This window comes from Temnothorax americanus, unplaced genomic scaffold (assembly GCF_048541705.1).
Source record: "Temnothorax americanus isolate GAGA-0224 unplaced genomic scaffold, ASM4854170v1 Scaffold38, whole genome shotgun sequence".
NCBI lineage: Eukaryota > Metazoa > Arthropoda > Insecta > Hymenoptera > Formicidae > Temnothorax > Temnothorax americanus.
This window is the reverse complement of record NW_027509526.1, coordinates 316,410-336,256: the sequence shown is the minus strand read 5'-3', so window position 1 is coordinate 336,256 and position 19,847 is coordinate 316,410. Positions and strand designations below refer to the sequence as shown.

The following is a 19,847-nucleotide window of genomic DNA, read 5'->3' as shown; positions in this document are numbered from 1 at the left end:
ATCGTTCTGGATTAAGGCTACTCAAGCGGCATACTTTACGCACGAGATCAAAATGCTCACGGCCAACTTGAGACTCCCAACTGCTCACGCATTCAGTCGATTGACTGCGTATATAGACGCTCAAGGGATCATCCGCGTTGGCGGCCGCCTCAACCAATCAGCACTAGCTCAAGACAGCAAACATCAAGCGATTTTGCCCCGCCACTCTCGGCTCTCAACCTTGATCATTTCGCACGCCCATCTGCGTACCCTGCATGGAGGAACACAGCTGACACTGGCTCATGTCAGGCAGCGTTACTGGATCATCGACGGACGGGCTCCGGTGAAGTCTCATATCCTGCGGTGTGTCGTGTGTGCTCGGCAGAGGGGGATCCGTGCTCATCAACTGATGGGCCAACTACCTCTCTCTCGGGTTACGCCGTCACGTCCGTTCACTCACACAGAAGTTGACTATGCCGGACCGCTTACCATCAAAACATGGAAAGGACGAGGTGCGAAGACATGCAAGGAATGGATCTGTGTGTTCGTCTGTTTCTCCACCTCCGCAATTCACCTTGAAGTAGTCAGTGATTACTCATCAGAAGGATTCATCGCAGCCTTCCGAAGATTTTCAGCGAGAAGGGGAATTGCTCAGACCATATACTCGGACTGCGGGACAACATTCATTGGAGCAGACTCCGCGCTCAAGAAGATGTTCATCCAGAGTTCCCAAGAACATCAACGAATCGCTCAAATTCTACAGCGTGATTGCACCAGATGGGAGTTTAACCCACCAGGCGCTCCACACATGGGGGGCAAGTGGGAGGCGGTGGTGAAATCCGTCAAGTTTCATTTGAGACGGACTATCGGGGAAACTCTACTCACGACGGAAGAACTCACAACGTTGCTTACGCAAATCGAGGCCATTCTCAACTCACGGCCTTTAGAACCGCTGAGTGACGACCCTGAAGACGTCTCAGCGCTCACACCAGGTCATTTCCTCATTGGAGGTCCACTCACTACCATACCCGAGCCATCTCTGATTGACCTAGCAACCTCACGACTATCTCGATGGCAACTCATCCAGCAGCGGGTTCAACAATTTTGGGCACAATGGTCGGCCCATTACCTGCAACGCCAGCAGACGATATCCAAGTGGCATCATTCCAACAACAACATCAAGGTGGGTTCCATCGTGCTGCTCACCGACGAACGATCTCCACCGTGCAAATGGCCACTCGCCAGAGTAACAGCTTTGCACCCCGGCACGGATGGACTCACCAGGGTGGTTACCCTGAAGACCGCCACCACGACCCTCATCCGGCCTAGTGCCAAGCTTGCCATATTGCCCATTTCAATTGAATGAAGGATCTAGAGTAAGGAATCATCAACAAGGTTGCTGATGGCGGGCGGAATGTTCGAGATTCCGTTAACGTTGCGCCGTCGGCTCAGAGGGCAGCATCGATCGAGTAACGACGTTTGATCACCGCGATAGCTCGCGCCCGCACGGGCGCGCTCATCGCCAACGTATTCTTCACATTGTGCAAAATGGCCGCGCGGAGACTAGTCGCGTAACATGTGCTTTGTACTTTTCGCATTGTAACTCCGGTTAATCGTGCACATCGCAGTAACCACACTGATTAGATAGTCTCGTACAGTGTGAAATAGAACGCTCTTCAACTCTGGTGCCTCAACACGACAGCTCAAGCTCACACGGGCGCGAGTGCCGACCGCCACGTGTCCCAAGGCTCACGGGCAACTCACCACACGAAGAGGACGGCAATTAATATAATTGTCTCTCGCTTATAAGGACAAGCAAAACATCTTATTTGTTCACCGTTCATCCATCTCAGGTCAGATTGTATCAATTTTGACGCATTAAAGACGGCTCAGACTGTGGTCTGAGTTACACAAAAAATAAGTGAAGAATTAGTGACCACCTTCCACGCGCGTCCTTCTCATCCCGCTTCCATCGTCGGGATTAATCAGCGATTTCGCGAACAGTAATCGTACGTTGAATTTGATGTCTAGGTGTCCCAGGTTGCCGATGACAAAGTCCACATAGTGCGCTCCGTAGTTTTCGGTGTTTACGTGTACTAATACCTTGAATTCGATGTCCACGTATCCCAGGTTGCCGATGACGGAATCCAGATAGTACGCTTCATAGTTTTCGGTGTCCAGGTGTAATTGTACGTTAAATTCGATGTCTAGGTGTCCCAGGTTGCCGATGACGAGGTCCACATAGTGCGCTCCATAGTTTTCGGTGTCTACGTGTATTAATACCTTGAAATTGATGTCTAGGTATCCCAGGTTGCTGATGACGAGGTCCAGATAGCGCGCTGCGTAGTTTTTGGTGTCTAGGTGTAATAATACCTCGAATTTGATGTCTACGTGTTCTAGGTTGCCGATGACGAGGTCCACATAGTGTGCTTCATAGTTTTTGGTGTCTAAGTGTATTAATAACTTTAAATCTGAATGGGTGCGTTTAGCCGATACTCCGCTAGCCTAGCAATCGTGAGCAGTCGCTCGTTTTCGCTCGTTTCCTCTTCTTTTAATCCATTGGGTCAAAAGAGAGGAAACTAGCGAAAACGAGCGACTGCTCACGATTGCTAAGCTAGCGGAGTATCGGCTGAACGCACCCAATGTAGGACACGTAGATATCGAATTCGAGGTATTAATACATGTAGACACCAAAAACTACGAAACGCATTATGTGGACCTCGTCATCGGCAACTTGGAACACGTGGCCATCGAATTCAAGGTATTAATACATCTGGACACCGAAAACTATAGAGCGCACTATGTGGACCTCGTCATCGGCAACCTGGGACACCTAGACATTGAATTCAAGCTTGATTCATAAGAATCTACTTAAAAATTCCCTAGCGGCAGAATTAAAATTATGTCATAACATAATAAAAATCGCTGAATTAAAATTATGTCTAGACATAATAAAAATTGGATAAATTGAAATTATGTTTGACGTAAAAATATTTCCGCATTTTTATTATGTGTATACACATATTTTTAATTCATACAATTTTTATTATATGTACACATAATTTGTTTTCGAATAAACGTAAAACGTATTTGTTATAATATCCATTATTGAAAATCGATTTGCGCGACAAAAGCTCTTGCATATCATCATTAATTATGTTATTATTTATTATATATATTTCTATCCATATATATATATATATATATATATATATATTTTTTTTTTTTTTTTCAGTATTATTGTTACATTAGAAAAATTATTGGCATTTAGGATACGAATCTTTTTCCGTTAGTTTGTAAGTTTCATGGTTAAAAAGATCATGTCGTATTATTATTAACATATACCTAAGATTTATAGAATCGTTATTAATTTTATTATATATCTCAATTGCGCGAATCTCAAATATGTTTTGTAAAAATTATGCATAATATTCTTATGCAAGGATATTTGTTTAATTATTTTTTCCTATTGCATTTAAATATAAAAAAATATACTGAGCAGGCAATTAAATATTTATGATTCAATTTGCGTCTATGTTTCTTTGTTGACTGACATAGTTATATACTTTTAAATCTTTTTCTTTTCTGAAATTCAATTAATTGAATAGCAAAAACTACGTTATCATATTATATATTTTTGGTACGTAGTGTGCAAATGTATTTTGAAATGAGGATTATATATTTTCTACTGAATTATTTACACACACGTGCGGTTTCAGAGAATTATTTTTCGCCAACTCAAATATGTTCCTACTCAACTGTCAAAATATAAAAGATAATTTTATCTAGTTGTGACATTCGCTCAAATTCCCGAAATAATTTTCAAGGATGTGAGTACGAATATATATATATATATATATATATATATATCGTACTGTTTAATATTTATAATTAATAGAAAATTATAAACGATGCGTTAAAATTATAAACTTTACGTTTTTTCCAGTCATTTGTCTAATTATGATCTAACAGCGCTTACAAGATTTGTGAGCAAATATCTAAAGTCTCAGGATCAACGTATTGAACAAAAAACGTCATCTATTTTCATTACATATATCCGACGTTTTGTCGTGAAGTTTCTTTGCGAGTTGTTCAGTTTCAACCGGGCACAAAACATTCGAAAGAATCTTTCCCAAAACTTCCCCGCCCTCTAAAGGTTAACAAGCGTCTTGACGTCTTGTTGATTGCCGTTTTGTCACAGAGCTCTCTAAATAACTTGATTGCCCTCGTGTATCACGGTAATTCCATCACGGTAGATCACCATAATTTTCCCATACGCACATATACACGCAGATACGGAGAGTTTGGAGTCATTAAATACTGTTACGCCCGTGCTGTACGCCCGTTCCGTGCGCTCATGCGGGTCGCCCCGTAGCGAGAATTCGCGAATCGTCCTTAGCGACGGCTGTGTTATTGATAAATACGACTGTCAGATTACGCTCCGGGTGTCCGTCACGATCGGACGTGTTAACCCGAGCTCCGTGTACAAACGAATCTACATTAAACGAGTTCCTTTTTATATAATAACGAGCTTTATTTATTGAGTGAGTGCCGGAGTGCGCGTCGCGAGTGTGTGCAAAAGCGAGAGAGTGGCTAACGCCCGGCGAGCGTAACAATACTGTGGAAGTGACGAACCACGGGATCCTGATCTCTATCTGCAAAACACACACACACACACACACACACAGAGAGAGGGTTTGGAGTCGTTAAATACTGTGGGAGCGACGAACCACGGGGTCCTGATCTCTTTCTGTAATACACAGACACACAGCGCATACCATTTGCTTTTTCTTTTTTATTTTTTAATTTTTTTTCTTCACCTATTTCTATCTCTTTTTGTTTTATTTCGCTTTTTTTGATATGGAAGCGTGTGATAAATTGCGCAAAAAACCTAAGCGAAGTTTTATAGAAGCTTGGTTTAGTGACGAGCGTTATAAATCATGGATACGTAAAATATCATATCTACTTTTGTACTGTGTGCAATGAAAGTTTTTCATGAATGCAGCACATGTTTCCAGACATGCGGATTCTGCGTGTCACAGAAACAATTTAAAAAAAAACGTAGTTCCATCATTATCTAATGATGAAACTATTTATAATAACAATATAAGTAAGCCCGTTTTTAATTACAAATGGCTGGATATTGAGAATTTTAAATTATGGTTGCGTGCGGTTCCGCGTGACGAAAGTGCATGTTATTGTGCAATATGCGACAAACATTTTGCTGCTCGCTTAGTGCAAGTTCGTCGACATACAGAATCCAAAAGTCACATAAATTTATCCCAAATACAAGGTATCGAAGCGAGTAAATCAAATAATAATTTTGTTACGCAAGATAATGAATCTGTTCTGTTGGTTAATGAGCGTACAAAATCAGCGGAAATACAGTATGCCGCTTTAATTGCAGAAATTAATTTACCTCATCAGAATGCAGAAAAGATTCTGAGGTTCTTTCAACACATAGGAGAAGATCCTATTGCGTTGAAAAATATGAAAATGGGTCGAACAAAATGCACAAAGATTCTTTCGAATGTTTTGTGCCCGGTTGAAACTGAAAAACTCGCAAAGAAACTTCAGAGAACAAAATTCTCTATTTTCGTAGACGAAACGTCGGATATATCTAATAAAAAATGGATGACGTTTTTTGTTCGATACGTTGATCCTGAGACTTTAGATATTCGCTCACAATAATTAGTGAAATTAATAAATATTGATGCAAGAGATTCGAATGCTGAGAAATTATTCCATGCATTTCAGTCAGAAATGTGGAAGCTACTGATTCCTTTTACAAATATAATTGCATTATCATGCGATAATGCATCAGTTATGACCGGAAAACACTCATCCTTTAAAACAAAATTGGAAAAATGGTGCAAGCGACTCATAACCATGCCATGTCCATGCCATTCTGCTGCATTAAGTGCGTACGCTGCATGTGCAAAAATCCCATCATTTTGCGATGAATTTTTGAAAAAAATTGTTCACTACATTAACGGTAGTCCAAAACGTTCAGCAATTTTTCAGGAATTTACTGAGTGTTTCCAAAACAAGCATCTTAAAATGTTAAAATTAAGTGAGACACGCTGGTTATCTCACCACGCATGCGTCGAAAAACTTCTCCATTCATGGAAAACTATTCGTTACTTCTTGCAAGAAATGGTTGTGAGTGATAAGACAAAATCTGCAGATTATCTTTTGTCAATGATGAATAACGTTGAATTAAAAGCGTATTTCCTTTTTCTTAAATATATATCTTACATTATTTTAATTCTTTTAATGCATACTTTCAATCGACAGAAACGAGAATTCATTTATTACAGTTAAAATCGGTTGACTTTCTCTCCCAAATCTGTCAAAATTTTGTTAAAAAAGAGTATTTAGAAGACGTAACCACAATTGTAAATTTTTCACATAAAGATATTCAAAAAGATATAAATGAAATTTTCCTCGGATCCGACTGCGAGACATACTTAAATAATTTAATTAAGGAAGATCATGCGGACATAGTTATAACTGTCCGACAAAATTGTATACAATTTTATATCACTGCTGCGGAGGAAATATATAAAAAGTCTCCCATAAAAAATGAATTCATGAAAAATCTGCAAGTTTTACATCCGACTCCAACTATCTGTTTCTAATCCAATAATAGAGAAAAATCTTTAAAAAATATTTGTTTCATTTTAAAAACTCTTGGCGACTTTGACGAAAAATTGTTAAAGAAAGAGTGGTTACAATTACCAAGAGAGTTCAGTGAATCTGAAAAAGAAAATATATTAAAGGGTACCTTTTTGACAATGTATGTCAAAAAAATATTGCAGCGACAATTATCAAATGGTACTTACTGTTATAAATTTCCCGCTTTGACAAATCTTGTAAGCGCTGTTAGATCACTCCCTAATTCCAATGCAGATCCAGAGAGAATGTTTTCCATTTTAACTGATTTAATATCTAAGAAACGCAACAAGCTGTCTGCCATCTCTGTTAATGCTAATTGCGTAATAAAATCAACGTCGAAGGCGAGGGGCGAAACAGCTATCAACTTGAAAGTAACTGAAGAACATTTGTCTCGAATGTCGTCCGATGTATTATATGCAAATTGTAAAAAACGAAAAAGTATAGTCTTACTTTATATGCTGCAGATGAAGTTGCTGGTCCTTCGTCTTCAACGCACTAAAAATAATGTCCAAAAGAGAAACAAATAACAAAAAATATTTACAAATGTAAATAAAATCTTATATCCATTATTCAGTTTCAATTTGCAATAACTTTTTTTTTCCCCAATTTATTTTTTATCTTATATTAGGAGTTAGGAGAGCTCAGTGAATAGGAAGTATAAACAATTGTTTGTTTAATATTGTATTATATTGTAATATGTTGTATTGTATTGTATATATTGTATTAATATTATGTTTGAATACTTTGAATATATTTGTGTGCAATAATTTTTGTGCATTACAATTATAAAATTTTCTAATTAAATTTTTTATTAGTTAATAACAATTGTTTAAACTTCATGACGGAAGAGGCCACCACCTTCTCGCGGTTTCCGTCGAGCAACAACATGTACGTTGTATGTACATGTAATATAAATACGAGATATAAATACCGATCTTAATTTTAAAAAAAATTATTCTACTTATTAAAAAATTATTACTTCATTTTTATTAAGAAATGTTTTCAAAATTTTTATAAAAAAATGTTTTTAAAATATATTTAATATGGCATTAAGCAAAACGTACACTTTGGCCAAGAGTGGCATTTCACTATTTTTTGTTTTAAGATTTTTATAATTTTATTATATACATATAAAAAATATATTATGTACAAAGAATATATATATATCTAAATATTTTAGCTGATTGAAGTTTGGAACGTTCATGGAGCAATTATTTAAAAATGATTTGGCCCATTTCTCCTTTGGCACAGAGAACCTCCTGAGTGCCGCACACGAAATACAAAATAGAGGAATACGATACACCCTGCGGAAGACACCTTTATATACAAAAAAACTACCCCAAGATCACTTAAAAAATTCTGCCATTGCTAAAAATGGTTTGGCCCATTTCTCCTTCCGCACAGAGGACCTTCTGAGGGCCGCACACAAAATACAAAATAGAGGAATACGATACACCCTGCGGAAGACATTCTTATATACAAAAATACTACCCCAAGATCACTTAAAGAATTCTGCCCTTGCTAAAAATGGTTTGGCCCATTTCTTCTTTGGCACAGAGGACCGTGTGAGTGCCGCACACAAAATACAAAATAGAGGAATACGATACACCTTGCGAAAGACACTTTTATATACAAAAAACCTACCCCGAGATTACTTAAAAAATTCTGCTCTTCCTAAAAATGGTTTGGCCCATTTCTCCTTTGGCACAAAGAATCTTTTGAGTGCCACGTACGGAATACAAAAGAGAGCAATCCAATACTCTGAGACAATTTAAACAATTCTGAGATCTGAGGTATTAGATAAAAAATCAAGAGACACGATAATGTCTCACGCCAAGTTTGCGTGCAGCGCGAAATCGCCCCGTGTATCTTTACGCGAGTCGGTGAGTTACTACAAGTACCCGAGATTATCGGATCACAATAACGGCTGATCTGATCAAGTTCTAAGTAGGCTCACTAAAAAGCTTGGGTTCGAATTACATAATGAAAGTGTTTTTATTTTTCCTTTACGTGCCCTAAAGGCGGATATTTTGCGATGCAAAATTCGAATCGGGAAATTTTCAGGTTAAGAGACGTCATCATCGTTGTCGTCGATCCTCGAAAATCTTGTACGATTGGACAGCCATTGATAGATAGCGCTGTTTCTCGATAGCGAGTAACCATGAAAAAGCAAGTGAGAGGGCGAGAGAGCGAGCGAAATATCCATGCCGCTCCATCCCGCTACCAAAAAGTCGCGATTTAGTTCGTCCGAGGTGGTCGTTGCGCGCGTCGTTGTGTGCGTCGTTGTACGCGTTGTCATCCGCGCAACGCCGGACCTTTGTATCACGCGCGACGTACGACTACGTTTACACGGCGGCTTATAAGTCAAAGTTATAACTGTCGTATACTATCCGATCCAAAACGTTTCTTCTTTTGATCATAATAATCATTTAAATAAGAGCTTCTTTTGATTTTAAACTACACTTTCTAGTATGTATATATCAAAAGAGATTAATTCAAATGTTTAGAGTATGAAAGAGGCTCATATTTAAGTAATCATATTGATAAAAAGAAGAAAAGTTTTGGATCGGATAGTATACGGCAGTTATAACTTCGGCTTATAAGTCGCCGTGTAAAAGTAGTCGTACGTCGCGCGTGATACAAAGGTCCGGCGTTGCGGGGATGACAACGCGTACAACGACGCACACAACGACACGCGCAATGACCACCTCGGACAAATTAATCGCAACTTTTTGGTAGCGGGGTGGCGCGGCAAGGAACTTTCGCTCGCTCTCTCGCCCTCTCACTCGCTCTTTCGTGGTTACTCGCTACCGAGAAACAGCGCTATTAGTCCAGTCAAATTAGACATTTGAGCTCGGAAGTGAAGCGGTATCAATGAAACCTTTTTAGGGTTGTTGGGGGGATGTAGAAGAGCTTATTTCTGAGTTGTCGGGCTAATCGGACCGATGGGTTTTTAAGGGGGGAAGGGGGAATGAAAAATTTCGTTTTTTTGCAATAACTCGGCGAATTTTGACCGTACATGATTTAATAACCCCTGATTTTGTAGCTCTTTTAAAGCCCTACAATTCATTTCCTGAAGACCCTAACTTAAAATCAATATTTGTCGAGTTCTAGCCGGTGAAAGTGGGAAAAAATGTATAGGGTCGGCGAGCGTGTCGGGACATGTTTATTAAATATTAATAAACATATCGTATTGACAAGGGGTACCGCCGAGGGGGGGGAGGTAGGTGTCCACATTCTACGCCGAGGGTGGTCCGCCGGGGGGGGTCGTCACTTTATCGGCGCGGGGGTATTACAAAGGCGCCGTTCGGCTGCTGGAATTTAATCGGCGATTATAAACAAAACAGCGAGTTAGACACTTGACTCTGCAATGATCTCACCCTTCTAGAACATGCGAGCCGCCATTTGGTTACGGCGTCGCGCGTTACAAAGGCGAGCGCCGATGACATGCAGCTAGATTTTATAAACACTAGACGGCATAAGCGTGGCAACGCGACTCAATAACGAATATCATCTCGCACTGTGCATGGGCGAGCATCGATGGTCGACGTAGGTACTCGACCAAAAATTTTATGACTTAACCGTCGCGGTCTCTCCTCTTTATTTTTTCTGTCTAGGAGAACTATCTAAGGAAGAGAATAGATAATTATTTATAATTATTTAATATTTTTTTCTTTTTATTAAAAAAAAAAAAAATTTCTAAAAAAACTCAGATCTATACGGGGTAAAAAAAGAGAAACAATGAAACGCCGGAAAAAAAGTTGGCCTGGGAGTCTTTCGGAGACCCTCGCTGTGTATGTCTACCGCCGCAATGTCCTCTTCAGACATGTCTTTTAGGGCAATTTATTGAGGTTTTGCAACACAACAATGATTTTATACAAAATATTTAGTGTTTTGAACACAGATAAGTTAGAAAGAAGCAACACATGAAAGAAACTGTAAGCATAAACTGCAGTTTTATTGATATGTAATACAGACAGCCTTCGGACACCATGTCTTTGCCACGTAGCACTATCAATCATAAACAGTGCAAATTGAACAGAGATTACACAGCATTATTTGATGTAGTGGGCCTCCACACGACGCACAGAATAAACCATCGATCAGTATATAGGCGCGGGTGTCATGTTTTCGCTCAGCGTACAACATTGAGAATAATCCTCGTAATCTCACAGTACACGATGCACAAAATTTTTACATTACTAGAAGTATAATAAAAGTATGTGCAACACATCTTTTTTTCAATTCATCTAATTAAAGCATTCACTTCAGCCTGGTTTAATACTCGGAAAATTACTTTCGAAACATCCTCAAACCTTTCACTGTCGTAACACGAATCGTTTTGACAAAATTGCATCATCATCAATTTCTTGTTCATGTTTCTTGTTCATGTTCCTCTTCATTTACTTCCATTTTCTCCAGGCACTTCCATTTCTTCAGGCCCTTTTATTTCCATCTTGATAAAAAGGAAACGTTTCTCTTACGAGGATGAACCAATTTATTTAGAGATCGAGAAAATCTTGATGCGATCGGAGATCGGCGATTCCGACGGAATAGATATCGCACTACGTCGACTCTCCTCTTATATAATCTGCTACAGTTTCTCATCTGCGGTTCGCTTTTTCACAATCTTAAATTTAGAATTACGTATCGGTTTGCAAAGTTTTGCGTACTCCCTCATATCGGTGGGCTTTGATATATAGCTCTTAAGATGGCGAACCAATTGTTGTATAAACCGCACGATCAAGCACACTAACTGACTCTCACTTCTAGTCCACAACTACTGAGCGTACCCTTGAGGGTATGCTCAAATTCATCCTTCTATATTTCACTATTGTCACAGCGTTTATTTAACATATCTAATTTTACAATGATCTCAGCATCCGTACGGATGCGCCTTGCGAAAAATCTACGATGTACAGTTTTGCACGTGTGCGATGTAGTCACCGCGAGACACGTATGTTCATGAAAACGATATCGCACCATTAACTTTCAGTGGTTTAATCTGTATAACTGCAATTAAACAGCTATCAAACAGCTATTGAACCGCTATGAAGCAGCTAAAAACAGCTATCAAACAGCTCTTGAACAGCTATCAAACAACTAAAACAGCTATCTGTATAACTGCGATCTGTATAACTGCTATTGAACCGCTATCAAACTTCTTTTAAACAACTAAAAACAGCTTTTAAACAACTATCAAACAACTAAAAACAACTAAAAAACAGCTAAAAACAGCTAAAACATCTATATTATACCACAAAAAAATATGTGAAGGGAATAAAACGTTTATATATATATATAGTTTATTTCAAAAAATCATAATTTGTCTGGTGTTGCGAACACCAGTTAAATATTTTTAATACATTTTGCAACGCGCAATTCTTAACATGTTTTTCACATCTTACAGTATTAGTAACATCTAGATTATTTAAAGATTCGATATCTTCGTAATCTGCATCCAAAGTCTCAATTTTTAGATGTCTTCTCGCTTTATTCTCAAGCAGATCCACCAGCCATTCTCGTTTCTGGCATCCCTTGACGTACACAAGAGTCGACGTCTCGTCGCCCTCTCCAAGTACGGCCGATGTAATCAGATGTTTCGCCAAGCTGTACGGCATGTTTCCATTCTCCCATCGTAGTCCATGGTGATTTGCAATCAACCAGGAAGCGCATGACTTGTCGGATTTCATGAGGAGACTTCGTGGCATGGGACATGTAAAAATGTAATGTGCCAAAACGGTCCCATTTCTCAGAACCGCCACCTCTTTCACGACAAATTTCATCCCGACGGTAAATCCTTGCAGATCGATAAACGTCGGTACGATCATGACGAAACGATGGAGCAATCTGTATCTTATCGCGGTACATCAGTGTCTCTTATATTGCAATATCTGCTGATATTGCAATTTACATGATTTTGAGCACTACGTTCGACAACGGACAGTATTTGATTACGCGATCATGCAAGATGAGACAATAGGCGGTAGTATTTGCCGGTACATTCTCTTTGCAGTCAAATTCTATATTTGCACATCCACAGTGGCGCTCTTGACAGATTCGTTTTGTCGCGAGCAATCAATGACTACAAAAGGTCCTTTTGTCAGGAATGTAACCACGGTGCAAAGCGTATCGAAGCAGTCTTATCCGTAATAAGCTTTACGAAAACGCGCATACATATCGAAAAGGACGGCGTATTGATTTTTGCCAAAATCCAGATTTATGTCATCGTACGGATAAAATTCAGAGTTTATATAAAGTTTTACGTTTCACGTTTCACGTTAAGTTAAACGTTTAATGATCGCGCGACGAGTGCGGCACGCGCATTCTTATCGAGAGTTACCGCTCTGTAATTCTAAACCGCTGACGGTGGACAAGGGAACGGAAGACAGAAGGAAAGATAATTTTAGATACAATGATATGCATTTAGTATACATTTATTTCTCATGTAATGCATCGTGTACAATATTATCTGCAGCATACGCCAACAGTTCACAATCAATAATTGAATTTTTATCATAAAATTCACGCAAGATTCTAACTGCATTACATTTATCGGTGATACAATTTTGGCGTAAAATGATTACAAATTGTTTAAATTTTTCACTTACGCCATGAACATTTTGGCATAGTTGAAAATACACATTCTCGACGCAATGTTCTAGTTCGAACAAGAAAAGTACGGTTGACGGTTTCATGTACAAGCTGATGTCGCACGAGGCCAATTTTACAATATTTGCGTCACGTACTTTAACGAGTTCCAAATCTCGAAACGCTAGCGATAATGGTGCCGGCGACTGCACGAGTCGTTGAATACCTGCACGTTTTTCGATGAACGTCACCTACATTGCATGAGGCAGAATTATCCGATTGCCTCGGTTATCGCCAATAAGTATATCCACAGAGGAAATAGATCCAGCGTTGATTCCAACATCCAAAAATTTATATGCGGTCGATGTCAAGGCAAATCTCTTTCCCAAAATACGAGGCGTGTAGCGGGGTTTATCAAAACTGAAAAAATACAATTATGTTTATAAAAGTTTTCTTTGCACAAGTATATACGAAAATTAGCAGTACTTACTCATTGTGCTGTTTCTCGCACGTGACTCGATCACACGCTGAACAATATCGTGTGCAATGTTGAACGTGATTGTGCATGCATGCATGTATATACCCGATATCAAGTATTTGTATAATGCTGTATGAAACCAATGAATATAGTTGAGTATGTTGTTAAATATGGGTTTGGAATTGGATCTTCGATCTTAACGGACAAATAATCCATTTTACAAATGTTATTGTATGTACACCCGAGACACCCTGCACGGAGCATCTTTTCTGTCACGTTTGATATTACGTTTGTAACGTGGGTTGTATTTTCTATATTGACATTTCTTTTTAAAGTCAATTACGTAAAACATGCCACAGATCAAAAGTTCGCATTGCGCGTCCCCTAGTTTGTAAATAGTCTCCAGATCATTGCTTGTCCTCGAATCATATTTCCACCAACCATTTCGACCTTCGTAAAACCATTGGTACTCTTCCTCGGGATGTTTCGACTCCTTCTGAGGCTCCTCCACTTCCACCAGCTGAGGTCTCTCGAGAAAATCCGGGGGGATCTTTTGACGACACATCGGACACCGCTTGCTCTGATTAGCGACACCCTTTACGCACAGATAGCAGTATATATGGCTGCAGGGTAATCGTGCTGGATGGATACAAGGCTGCAGGCATACTGCGCATTCTGGCACAACAGTGGGACCTTCCTTTTCCTCGGAATTCTTATCCTTCTCTTTAATGCCGCCGCCAGATTTCTCCGGCACGTCGAGCTTCGCTTGCGCCATGGCAGGACGAGTCGCGCGACCGCCGACAGGGTCAGAGTCTCATCCGACGAAGCCCGATACAGCTCTCATGCATGAACGACATAGTGCAAGTGCACCACCCGTTGAATAATAAAAAAGATAGTACGCACTCTTTTGTATGTAAATTTAGTGCAACGATTTCCTCACGCGACACTATTCTTTCAATGACTTCTTTACGACCATCTTCTTCATCGCTGAAGTAATCACTGTCGTCCGTTAACGCGCGATCCATATCGGAATTATTGTCATCTCGCTATACTTTTTTCCAATCGATGTACCAACGCGTAGACTATCAAATCACAAACTGTGATTTTGACTCGCTTCATTCTTTCTTATATATTTTTTCTATTGCCTTTTCTTCTGTTTTAGTTCAAGGTGTGCATACACTGCAAATTTTGCAATTTCGCATAAGTCAATGGAGCGATATTGTTTTCAAGAACATGTAGCGACATGTCTCGCGATGATTTCAACGAACACGTGCAAAACTGCAAATTTTGCAAATAGCGCCGATGTATGGCTGCTGCAATTATACAGATCAAATCACCAAAAGTCAATGGTATGATATCGTTTTCAAGAACATACGTGTCTCGCAATGATTTCATCGAACACGTGCAAAACTGCAAATCGTATATTTTTCGATAAAAAGCAAACAATGCATCATTAGTAGGATATAAAATGACAAATCTGGGGGATACGCTCAGTAGTCGAGAATTGGAAATCGTGAGTACAACAAATTGTGTTAGAAAAAAGATCGTGTAATAACATGTGTTTTGTAGAAATACTGCGAGAAATTAAATTGAAGAGAGCGGTGATAAACGTGCAATCAATAGACAATGCATGTTTCGCATGGTCAGTGGTGGCTGCTCTGCATCCAGCCCAAAGAAATGCAGAACGGGAATCGTCGTATCCACATTACACGTCGGTGCTAAATCTTACGGACATTGAATTTCCAATGACGTTGAATCAAATTAAAAATTTTGAAAATCACAACGAGACATCTCCATCAACGTGTTTAGCATCAAGAAAAAAAACAAGGAACTTGCAATCCTGCCAATACGGGTTACTGATCGAAAGATGGACAGACATGTAAATCTGCTGTACGTGCATGACGATAACGTGGGACATTTTGCATGGATTAAGAACCTATATTCGTATGTATTTGACCGGAAATGAATATCCGGGAAAGAATCTACCATATGAAATCGTTTGTATTTCGTATGAAGACTTTTGAAGTGCAATTGAAAAGGTTTGTGAGTCATTCGTTTAATTGTAATTAATTAATTATTTTTACACCATGCATTTAGCCGAAATAGATAAATTAATAAAAGTTTTTATACGGAATCGTTTGTATTTTGTATGAAGAGTTATGAAGTGTGATAAAAAAGGTTTGTGAGTCACCCAGATAATTTTAATTAAATATTTATAAACTCGGTAATTAGCCAAAATATAGATTTTTAGTTATTTATGTTAAAAGAAGAAGGCGCTAATGTTCCCGAAGGTCCGTCTGCAATCAGAATTAATATAAACGTTTTAAAAATTATTTTATAGTGAAATAAATAAATATACAGACTAATAAGCCTGTAATTATAAGCGATAGTTGCTAATTAAGTTTGTGACTAATATTCTGTCTTGCAGAGGACCTCCGTAACGAGATCAAAGATGTACCAGCTGTGCAGGGTAAAGAGGTTATCTCAAACGCCCTGCCACAGCCCAATTGAGCGACTCAAATGTCATTACCGCTGAGAAGTACTTCTTGCCATTTGAATCAGCATGTCAGAGCTAGTAAATACAGATTGTGGTGACACAGCACTGGACTGCCTGCAGAAGTTAATCGCATATAGCCATCTCACTGGCAATGTGCCTGATTCAACGGAGCCTAACAAGCTGCTGATTGTGCGCATTGTCGAGACAATCTGCGGTTGCTTCACCGGTCCACAGACCGATGAGGGTGTGCAGCTGCAGATTATTAAAGCTCTGCTGACTGTAATGACAAGCCAGCGGAGGTGTAGAGGTACACGAGAGTACGGTACTGTTAAACAATTCGTACTGTTTACAACGTTTACTTGGCGTCGCGCAACCTGGTGAATCAAACAACAGCCCGTGCGACTCTCACGCAGATGATCAACGTGATCTTCGCGCGAATGGAGACTCAGGCGGAGGAAGAGATCGTGAGGCTTGATGGGAAACATCAGCAGGAGGGTTCTGTCATAGCAAACGGCGAAACTGAAGCCAAGGTTAGTCCAGAGAATGCTCCTAGTAATGATAACATTGATTCTCAAACAATTGTCAAGAGTATTCTTGATGATATAGTAAAATCCGTGATGCCATTGGAAGAGGAAGTCAGTTTGGAGAACGGTAGTCCGGAGAACAACGGTGACGAGGCAGCCACTGAGAATGACAACATGGTAACTGCAAAATTCACCCATGTGCTGCAAAATGATGCAGTCCTGGTGTTTCGCGCTCTCTGCAAGCTCTCTATGAAACCGCTGCCGGACGGCACTCTCGATCCAATATTGCACGAGCTCCGTTCCAAGATCTTGTCGCTTCAGTTACTTCTGGGAATCTTGCAGAATGCCGGTCCAATAGTGCGCTCTAACGAGATGTTTGTTATCGCCATTAAACAGTACTTGTGTGTCGTGCTGTCGAAGAATGGCGTGTCTTTGGTGCCGGTAGTGTTCGAGCTGTCGTTAGCGCTGTTCCTGGCGCTGCTCGCCCGTTTCAAGATGCACCTCAAGATGCAGATTGAGGTGTTCTTTAAGGAGATCTTTATGAACATCCTCGAGACCTGTAGCAGCTCTTTTGAGCACAAGTGGATGGTCATACATGCGCTTACGAGGATCTGTGCGGATGCCCAGAGCGTCGTCGACATCTACGTTAACTACGATTGCGATCTCAGCAGCGAATCTCTTCGAGAAGCTCATCAATGATCTCTCTAAGATTGCTCAAGGTTGTCAAGCTCTGGAGCTAGGTGCATCGCCAAATCAGGTGCGTTATAAGAAAGAGGATGACAGGATAGGTGTATTATTTGGAACAGAGAATGTTCTTCGAAACAAGCAATATAAAGTTTTGTTTGTAATATTAGTGTCTTGCTCTTTCAGGAGAAATCCATGCGCATTCGTGGTCTCGAGTGCCTCGTGTCTATTCTGAAATGCATGGTGGAGTGGAGTCGGGATCTTTACGTAAATCCCAGCGTGCCAGCGGATCAGCAACCATTGTCACATCCACCGGATACGATACCGGAGACCCCGCTACCGCGTTACGGCAGCGCTGGCAGCCTCTCGTCGGCCAACTCCAGTCTCCAGTCTGACTGGCAACAAGGAGTGCCGGACTCGCCGGAGCAGTATGAAGTACAGAAACAAAAGGAGGTATGGGAGGCCGATATCAAGATCTTTAGTTGGAAGCCCGGCAAGGGTGTGCAGTACTTGCAGGAGCAAGAACTGCTCGGTACTTCGCCGGAGGACGTGGCCAGGTGGCTGCAGCACAATGCGCTCTATCTAAATGAAGATGGAGATGTATATAGGGACCAGTTTTTTCACGGTCACATCAAAAAGTTGGCAAAGGTCGTAACTCATCCAAATCACAAGGACCTACACATTTTAAAAGTTCATTATTACGAATGTCATTGGTCATGGGCGCAGGCTGAATCGGCTGTGATATCGGCGTATAAGACTCCTAGGGATAAGTTGCAGTGTGTATTTCGTTGCGCGACTACCATCATGAATCTCCTCTCCATGGCATCGGAGAAAGGCATACCTGCTGCCGACGATTTGACTCCCGTGCTGGTCTATGTCATAATCAAGGTATGCAATTAAAAAGAGAATTGTGATTTTAGTAAGAAGAGTGATTGTTAACGTGTGCTTAATTTCAGACTAATCCGCCGTCGTTGTATCGACTGTTCAATATGTAGACAACTTTTGCGGGAATTGATTGGAGGGAGAGGAACAACATTGGTAGACGCAGTTCTGCGCCGCGATCGAGTTAAGACAATGGATTAACAGTTTCTCAAGAGTATCACGATAAATAAGATTAGATTCGATGCTGGTGATAATGTAGAAATGTATCATAATCATGATTTGACGATTTCATAAAGAAGAAGACCAATATCTTTGTGTAAAGCTAGCTGAACAGTTTTATGCTTTCAGTATCTTAATTAAAATTCTTAAATAGCCTCTTAAATAGTCTAACTGTTAGTTCTTTCGCACGTTATTATGTAACATTAGCAAAGACTAAATCAGATTATACGTAAAGTGTGGCTTTATCTTTATTTGTAACTCTATTGTACAATTTCACAGGACATCGAAAAAAAAGAAACGTTTAGATATTCTATAATTTATGTGTGAACAATAAAGAACTTATAGAGATTGATAACTATTTTAGCAGGATAAACTGTGTTGGCGTACTCTTTCTACATGCGTACCTTCCCCAAGAGCCGAGACTCAAACCAGATCCGTGAAAAATATCGCCACTTTCGTGGAGTTTTTGTACAGTTTTACTCTAGGAATATCGCGAGAAAAAGAAAGACTTCGGAGATTTTTATCTGAATCGATCGACATAAAGAGAGAGCATAGTAAAGAAACTAGTTTTCGAGAATTTGAACGCATAATATTTTGTTATAATACTATGAGCGAATTAGTTTACGTCACTCTGTCAAGTTTTAATATTAAATTACTAATAATATATCGATATCGGTAGTTTAATAATAATAATACATTAAAAAGTGCTCAATTTAAAAATAGGGCAATCCTAATAAACGACTGTAAAAAAAATTCAAGGTGGAACGCAATGGACAATTCGGTTGCTCTGACATGCTAACTTAAATGGCAAGAAGTACTTCTCAGCGGTAATGACATTTAAGTCTCTTTTAATTGGGTTGTGGCAGGGCGTTTGAGATAACTTGCTCTTTACCCTGCACAGCTGGTACATCTTTACAAACTTAATTAGCAACTATTGCTTATAGCTACAGACTTATTAGCCTGTATATTTATTTATTTCAGTATAAAATAATTTTTAAAACGTTCATATTAATTCTGATTGCAGACGGACCTTCGGGAACACTAGCGCCTTCTTCTTTTAACATGAATAACTAAAAATCTATATTTCGGCTAATTACCGAGTTTATAAATATTTAATTAAAATTATCTGAGTGACTCACAAACCTTTTTAATCACACTTCATAACTCTTCATACAAAATACAAACGATTCCGTATAAAAACTTTTATTAATTTATCTATTTCGGCTAAATGCATGGTGTAAAAATAATTAATTAATTACAATTAAACGAATTACTCACAAACCTTTTCAATTGCACTTCAAAAGTCTTCATACGA

General features: G+C 39.5%; 2 protein-coding genes and 1 long non-coding RNA gene across 3 annotated transcripts in view; 2 read left to right on the top strand and 1 right to left on the bottom strand.

The window, feature by feature from the left end:
- The window catches only part of LOC143902167 (E3 ubiquitin-protein ligase rnf146-like), a 250,938-nt gene extending 236,342 nt beyond the window's left edge, over positions 1-14,596 (bottom strand). The window contains exon 1 of the mRNA XM_077414865.1: positions 13,977-14,596. Within this exon, the coding sequence (XP_077270991.1) occupies positions 13,977-14,501 (525 nt within the window). The 5' untranslated portion in view covers positions 14,502-14,596. The remainder of the gene's footprint in view (positions 1-13,976) is intronic.
- LOC143902169 (uncharacterized) overlaps positions 1-16,454 on the top strand; it is a 31,045-nt gene extending 14,591 nt beyond the window's left edge. The window contains exon 2 of the long non-coding RNA XR_013258280.1: positions 16,155-16,454. This is a non-coding gene — a long non-coding RNA (uncharacterized LOC143902169). The remainder of the gene's footprint in view (positions 1-16,154) is intronic.
- LOC143902056 (brefeldin A-inhibited guanine nucleotide-exchange protein 2-like) lies at positions 16,290-18,695 on the top strand. Its single transcript, XM_077414745.1, has 5 exons — positions 16,290-16,502; positions 16,637-17,309; positions 17,356-17,504; positions 17,618-18,319; positions 18,388-18,695. The coding sequence occupies exons 1-5, from the start codon at positions 16,290-16,292 to the stop codon at positions 18,424-18,426; spliced, it is 1,776 nt and encodes a 591-aa protein (XP_077270871.1). The 3' UTR covers positions 18,427-18,695.
- The last annotated feature ends 1,152 nt before the right edge of the window (positions 18,696-19,847 follow it).

Coding starts and splice junctions, on each gene's coding strand:
- LOC143902056 (XM_077414745.1), top strand. CDS start 16,290: ATGTCAGAGCTAGTAAATACAGATTGTGGTGACACAGCACTGGACTGC. Junction 16,503..16,636: donor TTATTAAAGCTCTGCTGACT/GTAATGACAAGC, acceptor ACTCTCACGCAG/ATGATCAACGTGATCTTCGC. Junction 17,505..17,617: donor TAGGTGCATCGCCAAATCAG/GTGCGTTATAAG, acceptor TTGCTCTTTCAG/GAGAAATCCATGCGCATTCG.